The sequence below is a fragment of the Salvelinus fontinalis genome, unplaced genomic scaffold, assembly GCF_029448725.1.
Source record: "Salvelinus fontinalis isolate EN_2023a unplaced genomic scaffold, ASM2944872v1 scaffold_0040, whole genome shotgun sequence".
In the NCBI taxonomy this organism is placed as follows: Eukaryota; Metazoa; Chordata; class Actinopteri; order Salmoniformes; family Salmonidae; genus Salvelinus; species Salvelinus fontinalis.
In genome coordinates, this window is record NW_026600249.1 from 198,011 (window position 1) to 225,239 (window position 27,229).

General features: G+C 47.0%; 1 protein-coding gene across 1 annotated transcript; it reads left to right on the forward strand.

Moving 5' to 3' along the window:
• Positions 1-3,349: 3,349 nt before the first annotated feature.
• LOC129842425 (transmembrane protein 47-like) lies at positions 3,350-25,441 on the forward strand. The gene is made up of 3 exons (XM_055910986.1): positions 3,350-3,916; positions 20,961-21,101; positions 23,417-25,441. Exons 1-3 carry the CDS (start codon positions 3,691-3,693, stop codon positions 23,593-23,595), a joined length of 546 nt encoding a protein of 181 aa, XP_055766961.1. The 5' UTR covers positions 3,350-3,690; the 3' UTR covers positions 23,596-25,441.
• Positions 25,442-27,229: the final 1,788 nt, after the last annotated feature.

A 27,229-nucleotide genomic window follows, 5' to 3' on the forward strand; every position in this document is an offset into this window, starting at 1 on the left:
CATTAGGACAATGGAAATCATTCACAAACCACTTAAGCGACTATGATATGCTGTACAAGATACGCAGGCTAAATGGCGTTTGTTGTTGAATTGCGACATTTAAATACTATATTATTTCTCATTAGGCCTACATGTAAATTGAAGTATTATTTGCAGTTGTGATGATGACAATGAACACACCCTGAAAGCACTGAATGGTCTGAACCAGTATCTGTGTGTTAGAGACCTCCTGAATGGTCTGAACCAGTATCTGTGTGTTAGAGACATCATGAATGGTCTGAACCAGTATCTGTGTGTTAGAGACCTCATGAATGGTCTGAACCAGTATCTGTGTGTTAGAGACCTCGTGAATGGTCTGAACCAGTATCTGTGTGTTAGAGACCTCATGAATGGTCTGAACCAGTATCTGTGTGTTAGAGACCTCATGAATGGTCTGAGCCAGTATCTGTGTGTTAGAGACCTCATGAATGGTCTGAACCAGTATCTGTGTGTTAGAGACCTCATGAATGGTCTGAGCCAGTATCTGTGTGTTAGAGACCTCATGAATGGTCTGAACCAGTATATGTGTGTTAGAGACCTCATGAATGGTCTGAACCAGTATCTGTGTGTTAGAGACCTCATGAATGGTCTGAACCAGTATCTGTGTGTTAGAGACCTCATGAATGGTCTGAACCAGTATCTGTGTGTTAGAGACCTCATGAATGGTCTGAACCAGTATCTGTGTGTTAGAGACCTCATGAATGGTCTGAACCAGTATTTGTGTGTTAGAGACCTCATGAATGGTTTTATGTTACCATCTTATATATAGGCAGTGTGCAGTAGGATGCGTTGATCAGTTGATTGACAGGTGCAGGACTGTAGAACGACAAACGATCAAATGTCTTCTAGTGTCTATGTTCACCAACGTTTTATAGTTATGTAGCTGTAACGGCTTTCTTCCTGGGATGAAGGACCAAAACGCAGCGCGGCTAGTGTTCAACATGATTTAATAAAGATAATAACGTGAACACTACAAGCAACAAAACAATAAATGTGATAACCGAAAACAGTCCTATCTGGTGCAGAACACAAAGGCAGGAAACAATCACCCACAAACAAACAGTGAAAACAGGCTACCTTAATATGGTTCCCAATCAGAGACAATGCAAAACACCTGCCTCTGATTGAGAACCATATTAGGCCAAACAATAAACTCAACATAGAAACACAAAACATAGAATGCCCACCCAGCTCACGTCCTGACCAACTAAACAAAGACTAAACAAAGGAAATAAGGTCAGGAACGTGACAGTAGCCTAGTTAATCATAGTTATAGTTATTGGTTTGGTGGATGGCCCTTAACTCTTACACAACACAATGAACGTAATTATCACAACAGCACTACTAGTTGGTCTAGCTAACGTTAGCGAACTTGAATGAAATATACTTACACTTGTTTACTTGGCTTTAAGACTCTATAAATGGACTCCTTTAAATAATTTACTCTAGCAAGTTTGTCAGGGGCGCTGCAGTAGGTAAGTATGAGGTGGATTCTATCTGTTTGTCACTGGTGCTGCAGTAGGTAAGTATGAAGTGGATTCTATCTGTTTGTCACTGGTGCTGCAGTAGGTAAGTATGAGGTGGATTCTATCTGTTTGTCAGTGGTGCTGCAGTAGGTAAGTATGAGGTGGATTCTATCTGTTTGTCACTGGTGCTGCAGTAGGTAAGTATGAGGTGGATTCTATCTGTTTGTCACTGGTGCTGCAGTAGGTAAGTATGAGGTGGATTCTATCTGTTTGTCACTGGTGCTGCAGTAGGTAAGTATGAGGTGGATTCTATCTGTTTGTCAGGGGTGCTGCAGTAGGTAAGTATGAGGTGGATTCTATCTGTTTGTCACTGGTGCTGCAGTAGGTAAGTACGAGGTGGATTCTATCTGTTTGTCACTGGTGCTGCAGTAGGTAAGTATGAGGTGGATTCTATCTGTTTGTCACTGGTGCTGCAGTAGGTAAGTATGAGGTGGATTCTATCTGTTTGTCAGGGGCGCTGCAGTAGGTAGGTGGCAGTGCTTTATTGGCTCTGCTCTGTCTGGTTCTCTGCTTGTTTATCCAGATGCTTTGTGGTCTCCAGCGCTCCGTCTGGTTCTCTGCTTGTTCATCCAGATGCTTTGTGGTCTCCAGCGCTCCGTCTGGTTCTCTGCTTGTTCATCCAGATGCTTTGTGGTCTCCAGCGCTCTGTCTCTATTGATTTATCCTCAAGCAATTAGGTGACTCACTGATAATTCCTTCCCTTAATCCACAGCTAATGCTCTCTCTCTCTCTCTCTCTCTCTGTGTGTGTGTGTGTGTGTGTGTGTGTGTGTGTGTGTGTGTGTGTGTGTGTGTGTGTGTGTGTGTGTGTGTGTGTGTGTGTGTGTGTGTGTGTGTGTGTGTGTGTGTGTGTGTAATAACATGAAGTAAGCTGCAAACCCATTTTGCACCTTTCCTCGTCAGCGGCAGGTCTCGGCAGACAGTCTATTGAAACAGAGCCGGGTGGAGTGAAACTGAGACGGCGGGCAGGCGGGCAGGCAGGCAGGCAGGCAGGATATGAGATATGCTAATGCAGGATCATATTAACTCCCATTATGAGACTGTTCACAGCAGGTGCTGCTGCCTGGCTGTCATGGGAACCAGGGGAAGAGAGTGAAGAAACTACTGAGAGAAACTTCAAACTCCCAACTCTGGAACAATAGGCTGTTAAAAGTAGACTGGCGACTCACAGTATTCTTAGTGGAACCTGCGTGACAGGAACCAGTGTGACAGGAACCAGTGTGACAGGAACGAGTGTGACAGGCCTACTTATGTAAATCTAAGGCACTATTACCATTCTCATGTTAGTAACAAGTCCTATGCAATAGGGGGTCTGTCTTTTTGCATATACTGTATATTGGTACATGCAGTGTCTGTCTGTCGCCTGTCTGTCTGTCTGTCTGTCTGTCTGTCTGTCTGTCTGTCTGTCTGTCTGTCTGTCTGTCTCTGTCGGCTGCCTGCCTATCTGTCTGCTGCCTACCTTTCTGCCTGCCTGACTGTCGGCTGACTGTGTGCCTGCCTGTCTGTTGGCTGCCTGCCTTTCTGTCTGCCTGACTGCCTGCCTGTCTGTCTGTTGGCTGCCTGCCTGCCAATCTGTTTCTCTGCCTGTTTGTGTGTCTAATTCGAAGTGAGTGCATTTTTATTGCAGTGTCTTTGGGAGTCTTAATGCTGAAGCAGTGACTTTTCCTCCCCTGGCTAAAATCAACGGAGTCAGCAAACTTCAGTCACTGGCCTGTCAATAGAGTGATTGCAATCACACTGTCACTATCACTGATGCAGAGAATCCCACATAGATTTCCCTTGCCAGCTTTCACTTTCTAATGTACGACCAGCGATTTGTGGAGAGAAAGGCTCAAAAAGACCCTGAAGACCGGTGTGTCTTGGAGAGAATTTTCAGGCAGCGATGTCATTACGTCACTGCTGGAACGGAGGAACCGGTGCGCTGCACTGGCATCATCATCAGCTACAGCGCAGCGGCAGAGCGGTAGGAGCGGCAGTGGTGGGACTCTCTCTCTCTCATCACCAGTGACCCCTTTAGATTCTACATGTAAACACGGATCATTGGGGGAATTCTAGAAGCCAAAACTCGACCTCAGACAGCAGCATAACTCCCTGGCGAGTCTCCCAGTCAGCGGAAACCTGCAACAATGTCTTCATCTGTTAGCGAGACAGAGGAGGTGCGCGTCTCGGCGCTGACGCCTTTGAAGTTGGTGGGACTGGTGTGCGTGTTCCTGGCGCTGTGCTTGGACGTTGGAGCCGTGATGAGCCCGGCATGGGTGACCGCTGACGACCAGTACTGCTTCTCACTGTGGGAGGCGTGCTGGAAAGCAGCTTCGTCTGAGATCTGGCAGTGCAACAGCACGCTGGAGTCAGGTGGGTGAGACCCAGTGGCGCGGCCGTCATCTGTAGCCTAACCAACTAATTATAGCGCAGGATTCACCTTGCTTTGTTTGTGGTTACTGGTTTCCATTCATACATAGTCTAACCTATGATAATATTGATGCTATAAAGAAGGAATTGAGAGGCTGGTGTATAGTCTGCATAGGTGCAGTAAGTTGTGCCTTTACGGAGATTCAGTTAAGTCCTGTCGCCATGACAAAGCATCTCTTGTGGGAGTCTCTCTGACCGCCCGGTGCTGCTTTGTTCTCCGTCCCCCGTCATCTGTTTGACGCTGTTTTACACACCCACCTCTCCGCTCCCTGGCCAGCTCACACACAACTGCTGCTGCTCTTTATGTCCAAGTCTGTTTGGGATTTGATTTATTAAGCAAGACAGGCTCATTTTAGGATTTTATTTGGATCGTCATTATCTGTTGCTGAAGCAGCAGCTACTCTTCCTGGGCTCCACACAGAACGTCAAACATGACGTAATAAATAACTATAATAGACCAGAACAGCTCGAGGACAGAATGACATCCGTTGAAAATATACCATATGATTCTACATAGAGCAGTTATTTAGGTCAGGTAGGGGAGGGGCGTTGTGAGGTGTTGTTTTAAAGAGTTTTTGCTTGGTACATTTTTGATGGGGGGGGGGGGTTCCATGTAACCATGGCTCTATACAATACTGTCTGGTGGGGTATGTATGTCAGTCAGAACTATGTGTTATTTGATGATACAGACCATTTGTTATTTTCATCGCAGCAATATTTCTCATAAAAACAAGAAGTGACACAGTCAATCTGTCTTCTACTTTAAGCCAAGTGAGACTGGAATGCATCTTGTTGATATTAGCCCTCTGTTTACAGTGACGGGCAAGAGGTGCTGCTCTGTTCTGGGCCAGCTGCAGCTCTCCTATGTTCTACTTTGCAGCTCTCCTATGTCCTTCTTTGCAGCTCTCCTATGTCCTAATTTGCAGCTCTCCTATGTCCTTCTTTGCAGCTCTCCTATGTTCTACTTCGCAGCTCTCCTATGTCCTTCTTTGCAGCTCTCCTATGTTCTACTTTGCAGCTCTCCTATGTCCTTCTTTGCAGCTCTCCTATGTCCTAATTTGCAGCTCTCCTATGTCCTTCTTTGCAGCTCTCCTATGTTCTACTTTGCAGCTCTCCTATGTCCTTCTTTGCAGTTCTCCTATGTCCTTCTTTGCAGCTCTCCTATGTCCTTCTTTGCAGTTCTCCTATGTCCTTCTTTGCAGCTCTCCTATGTCCTTCTTTGCAGTTCTCCTATGTCCTTCTTTGCAGCTCTCCTATGTCCTTCTTTGCAGCTCTCCTATGTCCTACTTTGCAGCTCTCCTATGTCCTACTTTGCAGCTCTCCTATGTCCTTCTTTGCAGCTCTCCTATGTCCTTCTTTGCAGCTCTCCTATGTCCTACTTTGCAGATCTCCTATGTACTTCTTTGCAGCTCTCCTATGTCCTTGCAGCTCCTGACTACATAACCAGGCAATAGTCAAGATCAAACCAGATCCTGCAGGACTTGTTTGGTTTAATGTGGTGTTATAAAAAAGCAGAGCATCTCGATCACAGACAGACCTCAAATATTTACTTTAAGATGTGTATTTTTCTTGCCTCAGCCATGTCCCGCCCCTGTGCCTGGCTTGCAAATTCACCTACAGGTGAAACAGTTGAGCTTTACGAATCCATTTATCATCTAAAACTAGAATATGGACTGTTCCAGAATGACTAGATGACACATGGAGGAACTCTTTGGGGAGGAGGAACCTTATTTGCTCATTGGAGACGCGCTTTGGGAAGCGTGGGATATTTTCCACGCCAGCTCACCAATCCAGCTGGGGCTTTTTCGTTCCGCTTTTTTACATTTTTTGTTGAATTCCCACGTTTGCTCTCTCAGACAGCCAGGAGCATAACTTTGAGCAGCACATTCCCAGGGGGGCAAATGCCTGGAGATTAGTTACTAGGGCAACTGGGTGCTACATTCACACACTTAATTTTGATGTGATGGGGTTTCCATTCCCCAGAGGGCTATGAAGGGCCTGACTGAACCCCTCTTCTGAGCACGGAGTCACTTTCACAGTTATACATTTCCTCTTCACATTTGTCTCAATTTCTCACATTTTGTATAAATAGTTTATCTAGATTTAATTCAGTTTCTGCAGTTGTTTTATGTTGTTATCTGGTGTAATTTACATTTGTTGAGTGCCATATATTATATTTTCAGTCTCTAAAGGAATATGTTTATGTTCTTGACAGTATATGATGTATCAAAATGCTTCTCATCCACTGAAAGTGCAGCCTGGACTCATCCAGCTGTGGCCTGTGGCAGGCCTCTCCCTCTCCCCATCTCTCTCTCTCTCTCTCTCTCTCTTCGGAGTGCATGCTGGGAGTGAGTCCTCAAGCAGGAGTGTTTGTGAGAGCGAATGGAAATTCTTTTCACTCTATTGGGTTTTGGTATGTATATATATATAGTGATTAGTTTAGTTGTTTTTAGGGTATATTGGTTAACTATCATTAAGCACGTATAAGGGTGGTGGGATTGTTTGAGGTTGTTTGTGGTTTTTTTCGCGAGGGCACAACCAGCGGGTGGGGCTGGTTTCTAATGGCCACTCGCGGATGTGTAGAGTTTGAAAGACTTAGTAGGAGGCATGGCGTGAAGATTCTAGCCGAGACCGGGTGTTCAGTAGAAGAATGTAGTCTTGCTGTCGGTGCTATCATTGGGTATGATAGCATAAAATCAGCCTCAAGGATGAATAGCGCCGTAGTGATCTTCTTAGATTCTATTGAAAAGGTGAATAAAATAGTTGAGACGGGTGTTGTGTTACGGGAGACACAGACGCAGGTGTTTCCGCTTATGAATCCGGCGAAAAAAGTGATACTTTCTAATGTGCCACCTTTTGTTAAAGATGAAGTGTTGCAGCGAGAGTTAGCGCGTCATGGTCAAATTGTATCTACAATAAAGAAGGTTCTTTTTGGATGCAAATCTCCGTTGCTGAAACATGTCGTGTCTCATAGGAGGCAAGTGCACATGATATTAAAAAAGGACGTAGATGAACTGAATTTAGCGTTCAGTTTTAAGATTGATGGATTTGATTACGTATTTTACGCTTCGACTGAATCAATGAAATGTTTTGGTTGTGGAAGAGAGGGTCATTTGGTGCGCAGTTGTCCCGAGAATGAGCGCGCTGAGACAGGTAGTAGTTATAGTGCTGGTGCAAATAACGCACCACCGCGAAGGGATGAAAATGCTAAGGGTGCAGGGGAAGGGAGAAGGTGGGCAGATGTGGTTGGAAAAGTGGGAGAAGAAGGCATTGTGGATAAGGTGGAAATTGTGGTAGATCAGAAAAAAGAGGGAGGGGAAACAGGTGGTGAGATTGCGACTGCAGTCGCTGAGGTGGTGCTGGAGAATGAAATTGGAGGGCAAGAGGAGGTCGAAATTATGGATAAAGAAGCAGATGTGTTCAAAATACCGAGGAGTAAAAGGAAGAATGTAAGGGGGGGTGAAGGGTCTAGTTCTAAGAGAAAGGTAGAGAGTGATAAGTCAGTTGAAGATGAACAAGTGGTAGAGATGGGGGATTTTTCATCTGGGGAGGACAGCGAGGGTGAGTCATCTGACGCGTCACAACAGTATAGCGAGATAAATGGGGTGGAAGGGAGATATGGAATTGAGAAGATACGTCAATTTCTGAAGGTGACAAAAGGGAAGAAATATATGCAGGATTACAATGTCAATGATTTTTTCCCTGAAAGTGAATTGTTTATTGAATCAGCAAAGTTTCTGATGTCAAAAATTACAGGAGGAGGGTTGAAAAGCCCTGAAATTGCTAGACTCAAGAAAGTGGTCACGAGAGTGATAAGTGATGTAAATTCGAAAGAAAATGAAAGAGTTTAGTTTCAGTTTTAACTCTGTAAAGAGATGGGGTGGATGTATCATCTTCTCTATTTTTATTTCATCCATGAGCAGTTTTAAGATTTCTTCTTTAAACGTAAATGGGGGAAGAGATGGTAAAAAAAGAGCCATGGTGTATGAGTTAATTAGTGGAAAGGGAAGTGACATAATTTTTCTACAAGAAACACATAGTAATTTGGAAAATGAAGTTATGTGGAAAAAGGAGTGGGGGGGGACAGTGGTGTGTAGTCATAAAAATTCTAAAAGTGGGGGTGTGGCTATATTGTTCTCAAGGGGATTTTTGCCTTTGTCTTATGAGGTTGAAGAGGTAGTTGAGGGGAGGTTATTAAAAGTTAGGGCAAGGTATGAAAACATCACTATGTGTCTGATAAATGTCTATGCCCCAGTGGTGGGAGTTGAGAGGGTATGTTTTTTAGAGACATTATCAAATACCATTGAGAAATGTAACAATGAAGATTATTTATTTATTGCTGGGGATTTTAACTGCACAGTCAGTGATTTAGATAGAAATCACCAAGAACCTCATATAGCCTCAAGGACCTTTTTAAAACGCCTCATTGCAACACATGAATTGTGTGATATTTGGCGGAGTCAAAATGGAGGCACAAGGCAGTACACCTGGGCGCATGTGAGAGAGAACATCATCTCTATGGCAAGGTTAGATAGGTTTTATTGTTTTGAGCATCAATCTCAGGTCTGTAAATCAAGTGTGATAACCCCAGTGGGATTTTCTGATCATTGTTTAATAACAGAGGTGGTGTTCATTAATGATGTAAAACCCAAAAGCGCATATTGGCATTTTAATATAACTTTATTGAGTGATGCTCACTTCAGGAAATGTTTTTGTTTTTTCTGGGAGAGGTGGAGGTCTCAAAAGGACAGTTTTGTATCCATTCAACAGTGGTGGGATATAGGGAAAATCCAGATTCAACAATTTTGTAATCAATACACGAGGAATGTCACCAAGGATATCATCAGATCAATGAAAGCCCTAGAGTTTGAAATAGTGGAACTCATGACGTTGGTTGAGACCACAGGAGATCGAGGCCATACGCAGGCACTCAAGAAAAAAAAAGTTGAATTGGCAGACCTGCTGGGTATCAGAGCACAGGGGGCATTGGTGAGAAGTAAGTTTCAGGGAATATCTGAAATGGATGCCTCATCCAAATTTTTCTTTGGTTTAGAGAAAAAGAATGGACAAAGAAAAATTATTCATTGTCTCAAATCAGCTGTTGGACAAGAGCTCACTAGCCCTAGTGAAATTAGAAAGAGGGCAGTAGAGTTCTATGCTGAGCTCTACAAGTGTGAGTACAAAGAGGATAAAACAGTGACACAGCAGTTCCTTGATGGGCTCCCAAAGGTGGATGCAGAAGCTCAGGTTGAGCTTGAGCAACCATTGTCTTTGCAGGAGTTATACTCTGCATTACAAGGCATGGAAAATGGAAGGGCACCAGGCTTTGATGGGCTTCCCGTTGACTTTTTTAAGTCTTTTTGGACTATGTTGGGAGAAGATTGGCTGGCAGTGGTTAGTGATAGTTTAACCGGAGGGTTACTACCATTAAGCTGCAGAAGGGCTGTCCTCACCTTACTGCCCAAAAAGGGAGACCCTAGGGAGGTGAAAAACTGGAGGCCGGTGGCTTTATTGTGCACTGATTATAAGATCCTGTCCAAGGCTTTGTCCAACAGGCTGAGGGAGGTGATGGGGCAGATCATACATACGGACCAGTCCTACTGTGTTCCTGGCAGGCAGATAGGGGATAACATTTCTCTGATTCGTGACTTTTTGGACATCTCTAGGGCTATTGGGTTGGATGCAGGTCTAATTTCAATTGATCAGGAAAAGGCATTTGACCGAGTTGAACATCAATATTTATGGCATACGCTTGAGGCGTTTGGGTTCAGCTCTGGTTTTATTGACATGATAAAGGTGATATATGGTGACATTGAAAGTGTATTGAAAGTTAACGGTGGTTTGAGTGCTCCTTTTAAAGTGTGTAGAGGTATTAGGCAGGGATGTTCTTTATCAGGGATGCTGTATGCCATTGCTATAGAGCCACTACTAAATAGCATTAGAAGTCGCATTGAAGGGGTGTACCTTTCCAAGGATATTCCTCCTATTCGTCTTTCAGCCTACGCTGATGATGTAGTTGTTTTAGTGAAAAATCAAGCGGAGGTGGATAGTTTGAGTCTAATGGTTGATCGGTTTAGGGGAATATCCTCGGCAAACGTAAATTGGGAAAAGAGTTGTGCTTTACAGATTGGAGAATGGTCTGGAGGGATCATGGCTTTGCCGGGGGGATTGGAATGGTGTAAGGGAGGGTTTAAGTATCTTGGAGTGTACTTAGGAGATGAGGGGATTATGGAAAGAAATTGGATTGGGGTGGTTGAAATGGTGGAAGGGAGGATGAGGAGATGGCGTTGGTTGTTATCTCGAATGTCATATAGGGGGCGAACTATTATAGTTAACAATGTGATTGCCTCTGCATTATGGCATCGGTTGGCAGTTTTAGAACCACCATCTGGTCTTCTGGCTAAGATACAGGCAATTATGGTGGATTTTTTTTGGGATAAATATCACTGGGTTCCACAAAGTGTTTTGTATTTGTCAAAAGAGGAGGGGGGACAAGGTCTGGTACATCTTGCTAGTAGGGCTGCTGCTTTCCGTTTTCAGTTTATTCAAAGGTTGCTTTATGGACAGGAAAATGTGGTGTGGAGGGGGGTAGCAGGCCTTGTGTTACAGAGGGTTGGAGGTTTAGGTTTAAAGAAGGCTTTATTTCTGGTTGATAGTAGCCAGATTTCTAGGGAGGGAGTACCTCCGTTTTACAGAGGCCTTCTCAGAGTGTGGAGCATAATGAAGGTGTCCAGACGAACTTCAGCGGAGTCAGTGCATTGGCTGTTGGAGGAACCTCTGGTGTTTGGGGCAAGACTGGATTGTACAACTGCAGCTGTTCCACATTTCTCCAAGATTCTGGTGAAGGGAAAAATAATCACCTTAAGACAGTTAATGGCAATGGCTGGGCCCGACTTAATGGATGGAAGACGGTTGGCTGAACATTTGGGGGTGAGGTCGGAAAGGATTGTTGGACAAATGCTGGGAAGCTGCAGGAAAGCTCTGTCAGCGGAAGAGTGGGGAATGCTTAATAGCCACAAGAAGAAGGAACAAGATGAAGACGTCTCATTTCCAAGATTAGGGATTACACCAAATATCACAGAGTCAGAGAGAAAGGGCATATTGTTGGATTTGAGAGGGTTGGAGGAGGTGGGTTTGGATGAGGTGAATGGGAAGGATTTGTATAGGGGGTGTGTTAAGGTGTTAAACAAAGAGAAATTGAAAAATAGAAAAGACACTCCATGGAGGGTAAAATTGGGAATTGATGACAAGGTAAAGCCAGCATGGAGAGCACTGTACAAACCACCGTTACAAAAGGGTACTGGTGATATGCAATGGAGGGTGTTACATGGCATTATTGCAGTTAATGCTTTTGTATCTGTAATTAATTCAGATGTTAGAGATGGATGTCCTTTTTGTAATATAAGAGAAACCATTTTTCACTGTTTTATGGAGTGTGAGAGGATAAAACCTTTATTGGAAATACTGGAATCATTGTTTAGAGCTGTAGGTGAGATTTTTAATAACAATGTTTTTATTTTGGGGTTTCAATATAGTAAGCAACAGAAAAGAAAATGTCAAATGTTAAATTTTATTTTGGGACAAGCTAAGATGTCAATTTTTTTGAGTAGGAAACATAAAATAGACACGGGATATGAGAAGGATATAAGATGTGTTTTTAAAGGATTAGTGAAAGCAAGAATAAAAGTGGATTTTGAGTTCTTCTCAGCTGTAAAAGATCTCCCTGTGTTTGAGGAGAAGTGGACATATGAAGGAGCGCTTTGTTTTGTAGAGGAGGGGAAATTATTTTTTGCTGAGGAAATAAGTTGATTGTATATGTTCTTTTGTATTTTTATTTATTTTGTGTAGGAATTACTTTTATTGTTTCATTTCTGAAAAGGCAGTGTGTCATTATTGATGTTAACAATTGAGTAGAAAATAAAGGTTTTATAAAAACTCAAACTCTCTTGCTCTCTTTCTCGCCCTCACCTCTCCCTCTCCCCATCTCTCTGTCTCTCTCTCGCCCTCACCTCTCCCTCTCCCCATCTCTCTGTCTCTCTCTCGCCCTCACCTCTCCCTCTCCCCATCTCGCTGTCTCTCTCTCTCGCTCTCTTTTTCGCCCCCCCCACCTCTCTCTCTCCCCATCTCTCTGTCTCCCCCACCTCTCTCTCCCCCCATCTCTCAATTCAATTCAATTCAATTCAAGGGGCTTTATTGGCATGGGAAACATGTGTTAACATTGCCAAAGCAAGTGAGGTAGACAATACACAAAAGTGAAACAAACAAAACGAATTAACAGTAAACATTACACATACAGAAGTTTCAATACAATAAAGACCATCTCTCTCTCTCTCTCTCTCCCATCTTTCTCTCTCTCTCTCTCCCCCATCTCTCTCTCTTTCTCTCTCTCTCTCTCTCTCTCTCTCTCCCCCATCTCTCTCTCTCTCTCTCCCCAATCTCTCTCTCTCTCTCTCTCTCTCTCTCTCTCTCTCTCTCTCTCTCTCTCTCTCTCTCTCTCCCTCTACAGGGTGTGTTTGTGTGTTTCAGACAGATCAGGCAGTGGAAACAGTAAGAGACCATTTTGTAGAGAGAGAAAGAGTTTATCCCGTGTTTTGACCAGAGGGGGATTTCTGTAATGACGATGCTGCCACTTAGAAATTCAATTAAAATTCTAATAGTTTAATGACAGCTCTATCTCTTCTGTAGATCTCACTATCTGATTCAGTGCTAGTCCAACTCCAGCACACACGCACGCACGCACGCACGCACGCACGCACGCACGCACGCACGCACACACACACACACACACACACACACACACACACACACACACACGAACACCAAACTCTCCAGTTAATGCATGACTGATCCACAGTGATGTGCTGCTGCTGTTTTATCCCCCTTCCTCCCCCCTCCTTTCCTCCTTCCCTCCTCCTCCCCCCTATCCCTCCCTCCTTTCCTCCTTCCCTCCATCCCTCTCTCCTCCATCCCTCTTTCCCTTTATCCCTCCCTCCCTCCTTCCCTCCATCCCTCCCTCCTCCATCCCTCCTTCCCTCTATCCTTCCCTCCTACCCTCCCTCCCTCCCTCCCTCCCTCGCTCCCTCCCTCCCTCCCTCTCTCCCTCCCTCCTCAATGGAGGACAGGATCATTCCTCTCCTATGTCAGGATGTTTTTAAAGAGCCTGGCTAGTTTGACTGACCTATTTTATCAGACTTTCTCCACACTGGTGAATATTTCATGTCAGACACTGATTCGCTGCGGTCGGTCGCTCCGTGTGGTAAGGATACCTAGCTCTCTTTAAGGACAGGCAGATTGGGCTCAGGGCAGACTAATATCCTCTTCTCTCTGCATCTCTTCACATATCTCCTCTCCTCTCCTCCCATCCTTTATGCTCTAACAGAGAGAGGTCCCCAGAAGATTCTGGTCTATTTGTGGCCTCTCAATGAACACTGGGAAATAATATGGTGATGGTTTGCATCCCACAGCCACAGTGGGAGAAGGACCCCCTGGGACAGGAGAGTCAAACTCATTCCATGGAGGGCTGAGTGTCTGCAGTTTTTTTGTTTTTTCCTTTCAATTAAGACCTAGACAACCAGGTGAGGGGAGTTCCTTACTAATTAGTGACCTTAATTCATCAATCATGTACAAGGGAGGAGTGAAAACCCACAGACACTCTGCCCTCTGTGGAATGAGTTTGACATAATGTTCCTGCTGACATTAATGGAGTCAGGGACTATGGAGACGTAGAGACATACACACACACACACACATGGACATACACACACACATGGACACACACACACATGGACATACACACACACATGGACATACACACACACATGGACACACACACACATGGACACACACACACATGGACATACACACACATGGACACACACACACACACACACACACACACACACACACACACACACACACACACACACACACACACACACACACACACGAACATACACACACACGGACACACACACACACACACAGATGTGTGCACAAGTACAGGCAATTTAAGACGCAATGTATGGATAATCTTTAATACCTTTCCTGTAGTCAAATGACCAAATCGTCCTCTAGTGGCCTCATGGGGGAATGTTATTCATATTATTCAGAATTTCATAATTAATACACTTTTTTAAATGTCAAACGGCTTTGTTTTATTTCAGTTTTCTGTCATGTTAATAAAGTGTAATATTGGGATGCAAATTCAAAATGTAAAACATTTCAACTTTATATCTGACATGATACCAGGTTTCTTCTTTTGTTAAACCCATAACCATGTGTGTGAGGTGGATACTTTTGTTACAAAGTAGATTTGTTTAAGACCACCAAGAAACACTCTGTGTGACCCTGGTTTAACCCACTGCAGTAAAAGGTTAATCCGTGTAAGAAGTGACCAGTCAGAACCTCTAATAACCAAACAGTGATGAGAAACATGTCCAGGGCTCTAATCCAGGCAGTCACATGCTGCTGCACATTCCTTCCTTTAAACCTACTGAGGTGTGAAACCATCCAACAGGGTCCTGTGGAAGAGAGAGGTTCAGCGCCACATCTCAGGGAACTTCTTTCACATGGCTCTTCAGAGTCACTTTGAGTCCATGGTCTAAATGGTATTGTTCCTGTTAGTGGCTGCAGTTCTTTAAAGTGGGAACCACAATACACATGTAGTTGTTGGTACCGACCAGAACATGAAGACCACTCAGCGGTCTCTCTTCCTCTCTCTTGTTCCCCTCGTAACCCATCTCCCTGCCTAGTGTCCGTGTCCACTGGTCCACTCCCTCTCTGACCATACAGTCGGACCACTACACAAACACACAGTCCATCCAACCAGCATGACTCCCTCCACCCCGGTTCTGGAACTAACCATGTCTTCTGATAGGCTGAGAGAGTAGTGACCGTGGTTCACTCCCCAACTGACCGTACGGCCCGACCATAACACAACCATGTGGTCCTCTTTCTAACCAGGCTGACTCCCTGGCTGTGTCTTCTGATAGGCTGAGAGCAGTGACCGTGAGAACACCGTGACTACAGCTGAAACATAAACCCCTCCAACGTTAGGCTCCTCCTCTCTGAGGGCACCCCAAATGGCACACTGTTCCCTTTGAGCAGGGTCCTATGGGATACCCTTTGGGCCCTGGTCAAAAAGTAGTGCACTATAAAGGGAATAGTGTGCCATTTTGGATACAGCCTCTGGTTAATGCATACAGACAAGGGTACAGTTAGTGTGGGAAATGGCCCTCTTCATCTGTTGTAAACCACTCTGACTGAGAAGAGGGGATCTCAGGGAAGATAAACACCCACATCACTTGTTTCTTCAGGTTTCATCATCAATGTCCTGAGTTCTTGTTGTTTTTCTCCACTCACATCGCTGGAAGAACTGTACATGCTTTCCTCCTGTAGATCTTTAACTGTGTCCTCTCCTCCCTTCTCCTCCTCTCTCCTCCTCTCTCCTCCCTTCTCCTCCTCTCTCCTCCCTCCTCCTCCTCTCTCCTCCCTTCTCCTCCTCTCTCCTCCCTTCTCCTCCTCTCTCCTCCCTTCTCCTCCCTTCTCCTCCCTTCTCCTCCTATCTCCTCCCTCCTCCTCTCTCCTCCCTTCTCCTCCTCTCTCCTCCCTTCTCCTCCTCTCTCCTCCCTTCTCCTCCTCTCTCCTCCCGTCTCCCTTCTCCTCCCTTCTCCTCCTCTCTCCTCCCTTCTCCTCCTCTCTCCTCCCTTCTCCTCCCTTCTCCTCCTCTCTCCTCCTCTCTCCTCCTCTCTCCTCCTCTCTCCTCCTCTCTCCTCCCTTCTCCTCCTCTCTCCTCCCCTCTCCTCCCTTCTCCTCCCATCTCCTCCCTTCTCCTCCTCTCTCCTCCTGTCTCCCTTCTCCTCCCCTCTCCTCCCTTCTCCTCCCTTCTCCTCCCTTCTCCTCCCTTCTCCTCCCGTCTCCTCCTCTCTCCTCCCTTCTCCTCCTCTCTCCTCCCTTCTCATCCTCTCTCCTCCCTTCTCCTCCCTTCTCCTCCTCTCTCCTCCCTTCTCCTCCTCTATCCTCCCTTCTCCTCCTCTCTCCTCCTCTATCCTCCCTTCTCCCCCAACCTCCTCTCCCCTCTCCTCCAGCCTCCTCTTCCCCATCCATCCTCCTCTCTTCTCTCCTCCAACCTCCTCTCCTCCAACCTCCTCCTCTATCCTCCCTTCTCCTCCTCTCTCCTCCTCTCTCCTCCCTTCTCCTCTCCTCTCCTCTCCCCTCTCCTCCTCTCTCTCCTCCAGCCTCCTCTTCCCCATCCATCCTCCTCTCTCCTCTCCTCCAGCCTCCTCTCGCCCATCTACCTCCTCTCTCCTCTCCTCCAGCCTCCTCTCGCCCATCCTCCTCCTCTCTCTCCTCCAGCCTCCTCTCCCCATCCTCCTTCCCTCTCTTTTCTCGCATCCTCCTCCTCTCTCTCCTCCAACCTCCTCTCCCCCAACCTCCTCCTCTCTCCTCTCCTCCAGCCTCCTCTCCCCCATCCTCTTCCTCTCTCCTCTCCTCCAACCTCCTCCTCTCTCCTCTCCTCCAACCTCCTCTCCCCCAACCTCCTCCTCTCTCCTCTCCTCCAGCCTCCTCTCCCCCATCCTCCTCCTCTCTCCTCTCCTCCAGCCTCCTCTCGCCCATCCTCCTCCTCTCTCTCCTCCAGCCTCCTCTTCCCCATCCATCCTCCTCTCTTCTCTCCTCCAGCCTCCTCTCCCCATCCTCCTTCCCTCTCTTTTCTCGCATCCTCCTCCTCTCTCCTCTCCTCCAACCTCCTCTCCCCCAACCACCTCCTCTCTCCTCTCCTCCAACCTCCTCTCCCCCATCATCCTCTCCCCTCTCCTCCTCTCTCTCCTCCAGCCTCCTCTCCCCCAACCTCCTCCTCTCTCCTCTCCTCCAGCCTCCTCTCCCCCATCCTCTTCCTCTCTCCTCTCCTCCAGCCTCCTCTCCCCCTTCTCCTCTTCACAGAATCTAGCCAGTCACCATGATTGCCCAGGAGATAACCCAGCCAGCTGTTTGTAACAGATTGATCATCTCTATTTCCTGTACTTATCTGACCACAGTGTCTACTATAACTACTGTACACAGCTGCTGCTGGACCTCTCACTAAACCAATATGTATTACTGACTGAAGACTTTTCTAGTCCCTTCTTCTTCTATTTATGTTGGTGGGGTTGGGGTTGTTGGTGGGGTTGTAGTTGTTGGTGGGGTTGTAGTTGTTGGTGGGGTTGTAGTTGTTGGTGGGGTTGTAGTTGTTGGTGGGGTTTTAGTTGTTGGTGGGGTTTTAGTTGTTGGTGGGGTGGTAGTTGTTGGTAGGGTTGTAGTTGTTGGTGGGGTGTAGTTTTTGGTGGGGTTGTAGTTGTGGGTGGGGTTGTAGTTGTTGGTAGGGTTGTAGTTGTTGGTGGGGTTGTAGTTGTGGGTGGGGTTGTAGTTGTGGTAGGGTTGTAGTTGTTGGTGGGGTTGTAGTTGTGGTAGGGTTGTAGTTGTTGGTGGGGTTGTAGTTGTTGGTGGGGTTGTAGTTGTTGGTAGGGTTGTAGTTGTTGGTGGGGTTGTAGTTGTGGGTGGGGTTGTAGTTGTGGTAGGGTTGTAGTTGTGGGTGGGGTTGTAGTTGTGGTAGGGTTGTAGTTGTTGGTGGGGTTGTATGTTGTAGTTGTGGGTGGGGTTGTAGTTGTTGGTGGGGTTGTAGTTGTGGGTGGGGTTGTAGTTGTTGGTGGGGTGTAGTTGTTGGTAGGGGTGTAGTTGTTGGTAGGGCTGTAGTTGTTGGTGGGGTTGTAGTTGTTGGTAGTGTTGTAGTTTTTGGTGGGGTTGTAGTTGTTGGTGGGGTTGTAGTTGTTGGTGGGGTTGTAGTTGTTGGTAGGGTTTTAGTTGTTGGTGGGGTTGTAGTTGTTGGTAGGGTTGTAGTTGTGGGTGGGGTTGTAGTTGTGGGTGGGGTTGTAGTTGTTGGTGGGGTTGTAGTTTTTGGTGGGGTTGGGGTTGTAGTTGTTGGTGGGGTTGTAGTTGTTGGTGGGGTTGTGGGTGAAGTTGTAGTTGTTGGTGGGGTTGTAGTTTTTGGTGGGGTTGGGGTTGTAGTTGTTGGTGGGGTTGTAGATGTGGGTGGGGTTGTAGATGTGGGTGGGGTTGTAGTTGTTGGTGGGGTTGTAGTTGTTGGTGGGGTTGTAGTTGTTGGTAGGGTTGTAGTTGTTGGTGGGGTTGTAGTTGTGGGTTGGGTTGTAGTTGTGGGTGGGGTTGTAGTTGTTGGTGGGGTTGTAGTTGTTGGTGGGGTTGTAGTTGTTGGTGGGGTTGTAGTTGTTGGTGGGGTTGTAGTTGTGGGTGGGGTTGCAGTTGTGGGTGGGGTTGTAGTTGTTGGTGGGGTTGTAGTTGTTGGTTGGGTTGTAGTTGTGGGTGGGGTTGTAGTTGTGGGTGGGGTTGTAGTTGTTGGTAGGGCTGTAGTTGTTGGTAGGGTTGTAGTTGTTGGTGGGGTTGTAGTTGTTGGTGGGGTTGTAGTTGTTGGTGGGGTGTAGATGTTGGTGGGGTTGTAGCTGTTGGTGGGGTGTAGATGTTGGTGGGGTTGTAGTTGTGGGTGGGGTGTAGTTGTTTGTGGGGTTGTAGTTGTTGGTGGGGTTGTAGTTGTTGGTGGGGTTGTAGTTTTTGGTGGGGTTGTTGGTGGGGTGTAGTTGTGGGTGGGGTTGTAGCTGTTGGTGGGGTGTAGATGTTGGTGGGGTTGTAGTTGTTGGTGGGGTTGTAGTTGTTGGTGGGGTTGTAGTTGTTGGTAGGGTTGTAGTTGTTGGTGGGGTTGTAGTTGTGGGTTGGGTTGTAGTTGTGGGTGGGGTTGTAGTTGTTGGTGGGGTTGTAGTTGTTGGTGGGGTTGTAGTTGTTGGTGGGGTTGTAGTTGTTGGTGGGGTTGTAGTTGTGGGTGGGGTTGCAGTTGTGGGTGGGGTTGTAGTTGTTGGTGGGGTTGTAGTTGTTGGTTGGGTTGTAGTTGTGGGTGGGGTTGTAGTTGTGGGTGGGGTTGTAGTTGTTGGTAGGGCTGTAGTTGTTGGTAGGGTTGTAGTTGTTGGTGGGGTTGTAGTTGTTGGTGGGGTTGTAGTTGTTGGTGGGGTGTAGATGTTGGTGGGGTTGTAGCTGTTGGTGGGGTGTAGATGTTGGTGGGGTTCTAGTTGTGGGTGGGGTGTAGTTGTTTGTGGGGTTGTAGTTGTTGGTGGGGTTGTAGTTGTTGGTGGGGTTGTAGTTTTTGGTGGGGTTGTTGGTGGGGTGTAGTTGTGGGTGGGGTTGTAGCTGTTGGTGGGGTGTAGATGTTGGTGGGGTTGTAGTTGTTGGTGGGGTTGTAGTTGTTGGTGGGGTGTAGATGTTGGTGGGGTTGTAGTTGTGGGTGGGGTTGTAGTTGTTGGTGGGGTTGTAGTTGTTTACATTTACATTACATTTAAGTCATTTAGCAGACGCTCTTATCCAGAGCGACTTACAAATTGGTGCATTCACCTTATGACATCCAGTGGAACAGCCACTTTACAACAGTGCATCTAAATCTTTTAAGGGGGGGGGGGGGTCAGAAGGATTACTTTATCCTATCCTAGGTATTCCTTAAAGAGGTGGGGTTTCAGGTGTCTCCGGAAGGTGGTGATTGACTCCGCTGTCCTGGCGTCGTGAGGGAGTTTGTTCCACCATTGGGGGGCCAGAGCAGCGAACAGTTTTGACTGGGCTGAGCGGGAACTGTACTTCCTCAGTGGTAGGGAGGCGAGCAGGCCAGAGGTGGATGAACGCAGTGTAGTTGTTGGTGGGGTTGTAGTTGTTGGTGGGGTTGTAGCTGTTGGTGGGGTGTAGATGTTGGTGGGGTTGTAGCTGTTGGTGGGGTGTAGATGTTGGTGGGGTTGTAGTTGTGGGTGGGGTTGTAGTTGTTGGTAGGGCTGTAGTTGTTGGTAGGGTTGTAGTTGTTGGTGGGGTTGTAGTTGTTGGTGGGGTTGTAGCTGTTGGTGGGGTGTAGATGTTGGTGGGGTTGTAGTTGTGGGTGAAGTTGTAGTTGTGGGTGGGGTGTAGTTGTTGGTAGGGTTGTAGTTGTTGGTGGGGTTGTAGTTGTGGGTGGGGTTGTAGTTGTGGGTGGGGTTGTAGTTGTTGGTGGGGTTGTAGTTGTGGGTGGGGTTGGGGTTGTTGGTGGGGTTGTGGGTGAAGTTGTAGGTGTTGGTGGGGTTGTGGGTGAAGTTGTAGATGTTGGTGGGGTTGGGGTTGTGGGTGGGGTGTAGATGTTGGTGGGGTTGGGGTTGTGGGTGGGGTGTAGTTGTTGGTGGGGTTGGGGTTGTGGGTGGGGTGTAGATGTTGGTGGGTTTGGGGTTGTGGGTGGGGTGTAGATGTTGGTGGGGTTGGGGTTGTGGGTGGGGTGTAGATGTTGGTGCGTTTGGGGTTGTGGGTGGGGTGTAGTTGTTGCCTTGCCTGTATGTTGTTGGTGGGTTTGGGGTTGTGGGTGGGGTGTAGTTGTTGGTGGGGTTGTTGGTGGGGTGTAGTTGTTGCCTTGCCTGTATGTTGTTAGTGGGGTTGGTTGAGATGATGGCAGATAGATGTTGATAACATGCCAACATGCTCTTTAGTCAATGATGTGTGTCAGTGAGATGCGGGTCAGCGTCTCTCTCTCCCCCTTCCCCTCTTCCTCTCTCCCTCTTTCTCTCTCCCCCTTCCCCTCTTCCTCTCTCCCTCTTTCTCTCTCCCCCTTCCCCTCTTCCTCTCTCCCTCTTTCTCTCTACCCCTCTCCCTTCCCCTCTCTCCCTCTTTCTCTCTCCCCCTCTCTCCCTTTCTCTCTCCCCTCTTCCTCTCTCCCCCTTCCCCTCTTCCTCTCTCCCCCTCTCTCCCTTTCTCTCTCCCCCTCTTTCTCTCTCCCCCTCTCTCCCTCTTTCTCTCTCCCCCTCTCCCTTCCTCTTTCCCTCCCCCTCTATCTCTCCTTCCCTCTCGGTCTCCCATCCCCTTTCTCTCTCCATATCTCTCGTATGCTCCTCCCCTCTCTTTTCCCTCCTCTACCTCTTTCCTTAACTCTATATGTTTTCTCTCTCTCTAGACTGGCAGATCGCCACCCTGTCCTTGTTGCTAGGCGGAGCTGCTCTGGTCCTGCTCTCCTTCCTGGTGGTCCTGGTGTCCGTGTGTATCGGCTCTCGGAGACGCTTCAACAGACCGGTCGCTGTCATGCTGTTCGCTGCAGGTGAACACACACACACACACACACACACACACACACACACACACACACACACACACACACACACACACACACACACACACACACACACACACACACACACACACACACACACACACACACACACACACACACACACACACACACACACACACAACATTGCTATACAACATTAAAACCCATTCAGTCTGTCTACAAACAGGCTCTCAAAGTGCTTGATAGGAAACCCAATAGCCATCATCACTGTTACATCCTCAGAAAGCATGAGCTCCTGACTTGGGAAAATCTTGTGCAATACACCGACGCATGTCTTGTATTCAAGATCCTAAAAGGCCTGGCTCCCCCTCCACTCAGTACTTTTGTTAAACAGAAAACCCAAACATATGGCAGCAGATCCACAAGGTCTGCCATGAGAGGTGACTGTATAGTTCCCTTAAGGAGAAGCACCTTCAGTAAATCCGCTTTCTCTGTGAGAGCTTCCCATGTCTGGAATACACTGCCATCAGACACACAACTGCACCACCGGTCACACTGTCACAAAAAACATGAAGACCTGGCTAAAGATCAATCAGATTTGTGAACATAATCCCTATCTGTGTATTGCCGTTTTCCATGTTGTCTGTTGTCTGTAGCTTGTGAGGTGTGGAAACACTGTTGCTTTCATGGATTTTGTCTTGTTGCTTTTTGTCCTATGTTCCTCTGTCTGCATGCTACATCTTGCTTGTCCTATGTTGCTCTGTCTGCATGCTACATCTTGCTTGTCCTATGTTGCTCTGTCTGCATGCTACATCTTGCTTGTCCTATGTTGCTCTGTCTGCATGCTACATCTTGCTTGTCCTATGTTGCTCTGTCTGCATGCTACATCTTGCTTGTCCTATGTTGCTCTGTCTGCATGCTACATCTTGTCCTATGTTGCTCTGTCTGCATGCTACATCTTGTCCTATGTTTCTCTGTCTGCATGCTACATCTTGTCCTGTGTTACTCTGTCTGCATGCTACATCTTGCTTGTCCTATGTTGCTCTGTCTGCATGCTACATCTTGTCCTATGTTGCTCTGTCTGCATGCTACATCTTGTCCTGTGTTACTCTGTCTGCATGCTACATCTTGCTTGTCCTATGTTGCTCTGTCTGCATGCTACATCTTGTCCTATGTTGCTCTGTCTGCATGCTACATCTTGTCCTGTGTTACTCTGTCTGCATGCTACATCTTGCTTGTCCTATGTTTCTCTGTCTGCATGCTACATCTTGTCCTATGTTGCTCTGTCTGCATGCTACATCTTGTCCTGTGTTACTCTGTCTGCATGCTACATCTTGTCCTATGTTGCTCTGTCTAGATGCTACATCTTGTCCTATGTTGCTCTGTCTGCATGCTACATCTTGTCCTGTGTTACTCTGTCTGCATGTTACATCTTGCTTGTCCTATGTTGCTCTGTCTGCATGCTACATCTTGTCCTGTGTTACTCTGTCTGCATGCTACATCTTGCTTGTCCTATGTTTCTCTGTCTGCATGCTACATCTTGCTTGTCCTATGTTCCTCTGTCTGCATGCTACATCTTGTCCTATGTTCCTCTGTCTGCATGCTACATCTTGCTTGTTCTATGTTTCTCTGTCTGCATGCTACATCTTGTCCTATGTTTCCTCTGTCTGCATGCTACATCTTGTCCTGTGTTACTCTGTCTGCATGCTACATCTTGCTTGTCCTGTGTTACTCTGTCTGCATGCTACATCTTGTCCTATGTTCCTCTGTCTGCATGCTACATCTTGTCCTGTGTTACTCTGTCTGCATGCTACATCTTGTCCTATGTTCCTCTGTCTGCATGCTACATCTTGTCCTATGTTTCTCTGACTGCATGCTACATCTTGCTTGTCCTATGTTTCTCTGTCTGCATGCTACATCTTGCTTGTCCTATGTTACTCTGTCTGCATGCTACATCTTGTCCTATGTTGCTCTGTCTGCATGCTACATCTTGTCCTATGTTCCTCTGTCTGCATGCTACATCTTGCTTGTCCTATGTTGCTCTGCTTGTGCTCACTGCTCATTGATTGTCTGTATTGTAATTGTTTTTAATAACCTGCCCAGGGACTGCGGTTGAAAATGAGCCGGCTGGCTAAAACCGGCACTTTTACTGAAACGTAGATTAATGTGCACTGTCCCTGTAAAAATAAAATCAACTCAAACACATGTATTTGTCTCTATCTTTTGATATCATATTCCTTGTTAGACAGTTAATTCATACGTAATATATGAATATATCTGTACCCCTTCAATATAGATATGATATGTGTGTATCAGATGTCCTCTGTTTCCCTCTGCTCCAGTGGTGTTGCAGGGCTGCAGTCTGGTCCTCTACCCCATCAAGTTCACTGAGACCATCAGCATGAGCATATACCACGAGTTCAACTGGGGTTACGGCCTGGCCTGGGGTGCTACCATTTTCTCCTTCGGCGGGGGGATCCTCTACTGCCTCAACCCTAAGAACTATGAAGACTACTACTGACCCTGCTGGACTGTACCACTGTGCCCCCTCCCCTCTGTAGTCGCTGGCTGTCATACATATCCTATACTGTATAATGCTAATGCTCGCTAGAGAGACAGGTAGACACAGAGACACAGAGAGATGCGCGCACACACACACACACACACACACACACACACACACACACACACACACACACACACACACACACACACACACACACACACACACACACACACACACACACACACACACACACAAGCACACGTCAGCATACAGTATTTCCTGGGGAAGCAGGCAGCGGCTCAGTGCTGGGGTGGATGGATGATGTCACAGTATGTAGTACCCTGCTCTGTACTCCCTCTTCAGTCAGAGACTAACAGATAACAGACTGACCAATCAGATCACTCTATCTGTCCTCAAACCCTGGGACAAGGACTCACTGAAGCACTGTTACCGACCAAGTATTACTTACAAGGCCGTAGGGATAAGGATGAGGCTAAGCTCGGCAAACCCAGAAGGAGAATCTGGTGCCAGCTACCATTTATGTTACGTAGTCTGTCCATGAGAGATTAGGATGAGGCTGCCTGGAAACAGACTTGTCTTCTCACTGGTAGGCAGAGACAGACTGGGATGACCAACACTGGTAGGCAGAGACAGACTGGGATGACCAACACTGGTAGGCAGAGACAGACTGGGATGACCAACACTGGTAGGCAGAAACAGACTGGGATGACCAACACTGGTAGGCAGAGACAGACTGGGATGACCAACACTGGTAGGCAGAGACAGACTGGGATGACCAACACTGGTAGGCAGAGACAGACTGGGATGACCAACACTGGTAGGCAGAGACAGACTGGGATGACCAACACTGGTAGGCAGAGACAGACTGGGATGACCAACACTGGTAGGCAGAGACAGACTGGGATGACCAACACTGGTAGGCAGAGACAGACTGGGATGACCAACACTGGTAGGCAGAGACAGACTGGGATGACCAACACTGGTAGGCAGAGACAGACTGGGATGACCAACACTGGTAGGCAGAGACAGACTGGGATGACCAACACTGGTAGGCAGAGACAGACTGGGATGACCAACACTGGTAGGCAGAGACAGACTGGGATGACCAACACTGATAGGCAGAGACAGACTGGGATGACCAACACTGGTAGGCAGAGACAGACTGGGATGACCAACACTGGTAGCTTGGCATGTGAAGGCGAGGAAGAGATGGCCCACAGGACACCAATACCACTGTCGTCTACAGTATATCTCCATGGAAGTATGAACCCCCATATCTAGCTATAGTTGGGGTCAATTCCATTTCAATTCCAGTCAATTCAGGAAGTTCCATTTGTCTCCAATACTTTTCAATGAGGAATTGGAGTTTGGTTTACTTTCTGAAATGATTGGAATTGAAATGGAATTGACCCCAACCCTGGTAAAGAGGAGGTTTGGTACGTCCCAATACCCCCAAAACAGGGGTTTCCTTCCTGTCTTCATAGCCAGTGAAGAGCACAGAGTCAGACAGAGACCGTTGAAGACCGTTTAGGACAAAGCCCAGTAATGTGGTACTTGTCTGTAGCTTATGTGGTCTGTCTCATCACAGCTTTGTCAGGTTTTTGTTATGTAGAAATGTTACGTGGTCTAGAAGAGGAGGATACAGATTGCTTAGTTTAGTGTCTGGTAACACATTTACTTCCAACAATAATCCAATGAAATGTAACCACACAAATCAAATATGATTATTTTAATGGACATCCTACAGTAGATTGAGGGGTACATTGCTGAATGGCGTTCGTGGAGATGTAGACGAGAGAGAGAGAGAGAGAGAGAGAGAGAGAGAGAGAGAGAGAGAGAGAGAGAGAGAGAGAGAGAGAGAGAGAGAGAGAGAGAGAGAGAGAGAGAGAGAGAGAGAGAGAGAGAGAGAGAGAGAGAGAGAGAGAGAGAGAGAGAGAGAGAGAGAGAGAGAGAGAGAGAGAGAGAGAGAGAGAGAGAGAGAGAGAGAGAGAGAGAGAGAGAGAGAGAGAGAGAGAGAGAGAGAGAGAGAGAGAGAGAGAGAGAGAGAGAGAGAGAGAGAGAGTTTTAGATGCCGTGGTAGAGATGTGTATCAGTATTCATTAACACAATAAAGTGAGTCAAATAACTCGTCTCTTCCTCTCATTAGATAACAGCAGCGGCTAATCAGCGGTGGGCAAACTTTTTGGATCGAGGGCCACATTTTTTTGGGGATCAATTGTTTAAAGTCAATTTGCGAGGGCCTCCCGATTGGCGCAGCGGTCTATAGACCCGGGTTCGAAGCCAGGCTGTGTCACAGCTGCCCGTGACTGGGAGACCCATGAGGCGGCGCACAATTGGCTCAGCGTTGTCCGGGTTGGGGGAGGGGTTGACAGGCCGAGATTTCCTGGAGATGTCCTTGTCCCATCGCGCTCTAGCAGCTCCTGTGGCGGGCCGGGTTCACGCTGACACGGTCGCCAGATCTACGCTGTTTCCTCTGACACATTGGCGTGGCTGGCTTCCGGGTTAAGAGGACATTGTGTCAAGAAGCAGTGCAGCTTGGTTGGGTTGTGTTTTGGAGGACTCCCAGCTCTCAACCTTCGCCTCTCCTGAGTCTGTACGGGAGTTGCAGCGATGAGACAAGACTGTAACTACCAATTGGATACCACAAAATTCAGAAAAAAAGGATACCATTTAAAAAAACCAATAATAATATTTTGTCTGTGGGCCGGACTTTGCCCCCCCCCTTGGGCCCGATACTTTAACTCCTCCTCTTATCTTCACACTTCATTTCTGATCCGTTGAGAACGTCTTTGTATTTTCTCTTTAATATCATCAAACTATTCCCACCTGCAACAAGCAAACTGACAGCGCCGTTCCTTATTTAATCCATTGATCTGAATTCACCTCAACTGACTTCAGGGTTTCAGTCATTATCTGTCCAAGTGGGCTGTGTTTTGGATACTCAGCCGTTCCTGCCGTAACCAGCTCCTTGAAGAAGACACTGCTGTACACAGGGGTTCCACTTTAACTTCAAAGTGTGTGTGTGTGCGTGCGTGTGTGTGTGTGCGCGTGTGCGTGCGTGCGTGCGTGTGTGTGTGTGTGCGTGCGTGCGCGTGTGCGTGTGCGTGTGTGTGTGTGTGTGTGTGTGTCAGTTCAAACCTTGTGGAACTCTAAACCAGAAGTCTAACTCCTCCTGCTCTGCCTAGCAACTCACTGCAGTAGGTAGTTCTCTCCTCTACCTGGGGGGAAGCTTTGATCCCACATCAGGCTTAGAAGACCTGTATGTGTCCCAAATGGCACCCTAGTCTCTATATGGTGAATTACTTATGACCAGGGTCCATAGGGATCATAGGGCTCTGGTCAAAAGTAGTGCATTATATAGGGAATAGGGTGTCATTTGAGACACACCATTCTCTTTCACAGGTTGTAATTTATAGGGAGTTCAAAAACAAACATGTAGCAATACTGCCACCCACAGGACAATCTGTGCACTTACCTTAAATGTTACCTTGGCTGGTTTTCACACCTCTAGTTGCATACAGCCTGTCTTTCATATGGGACCACATGTCAAATTCAATGAACATGCATGTTTGAGTTTGAAGTTATGCTATCATGATTATTGCCCTACCATGAATGCGACTATTTTAAT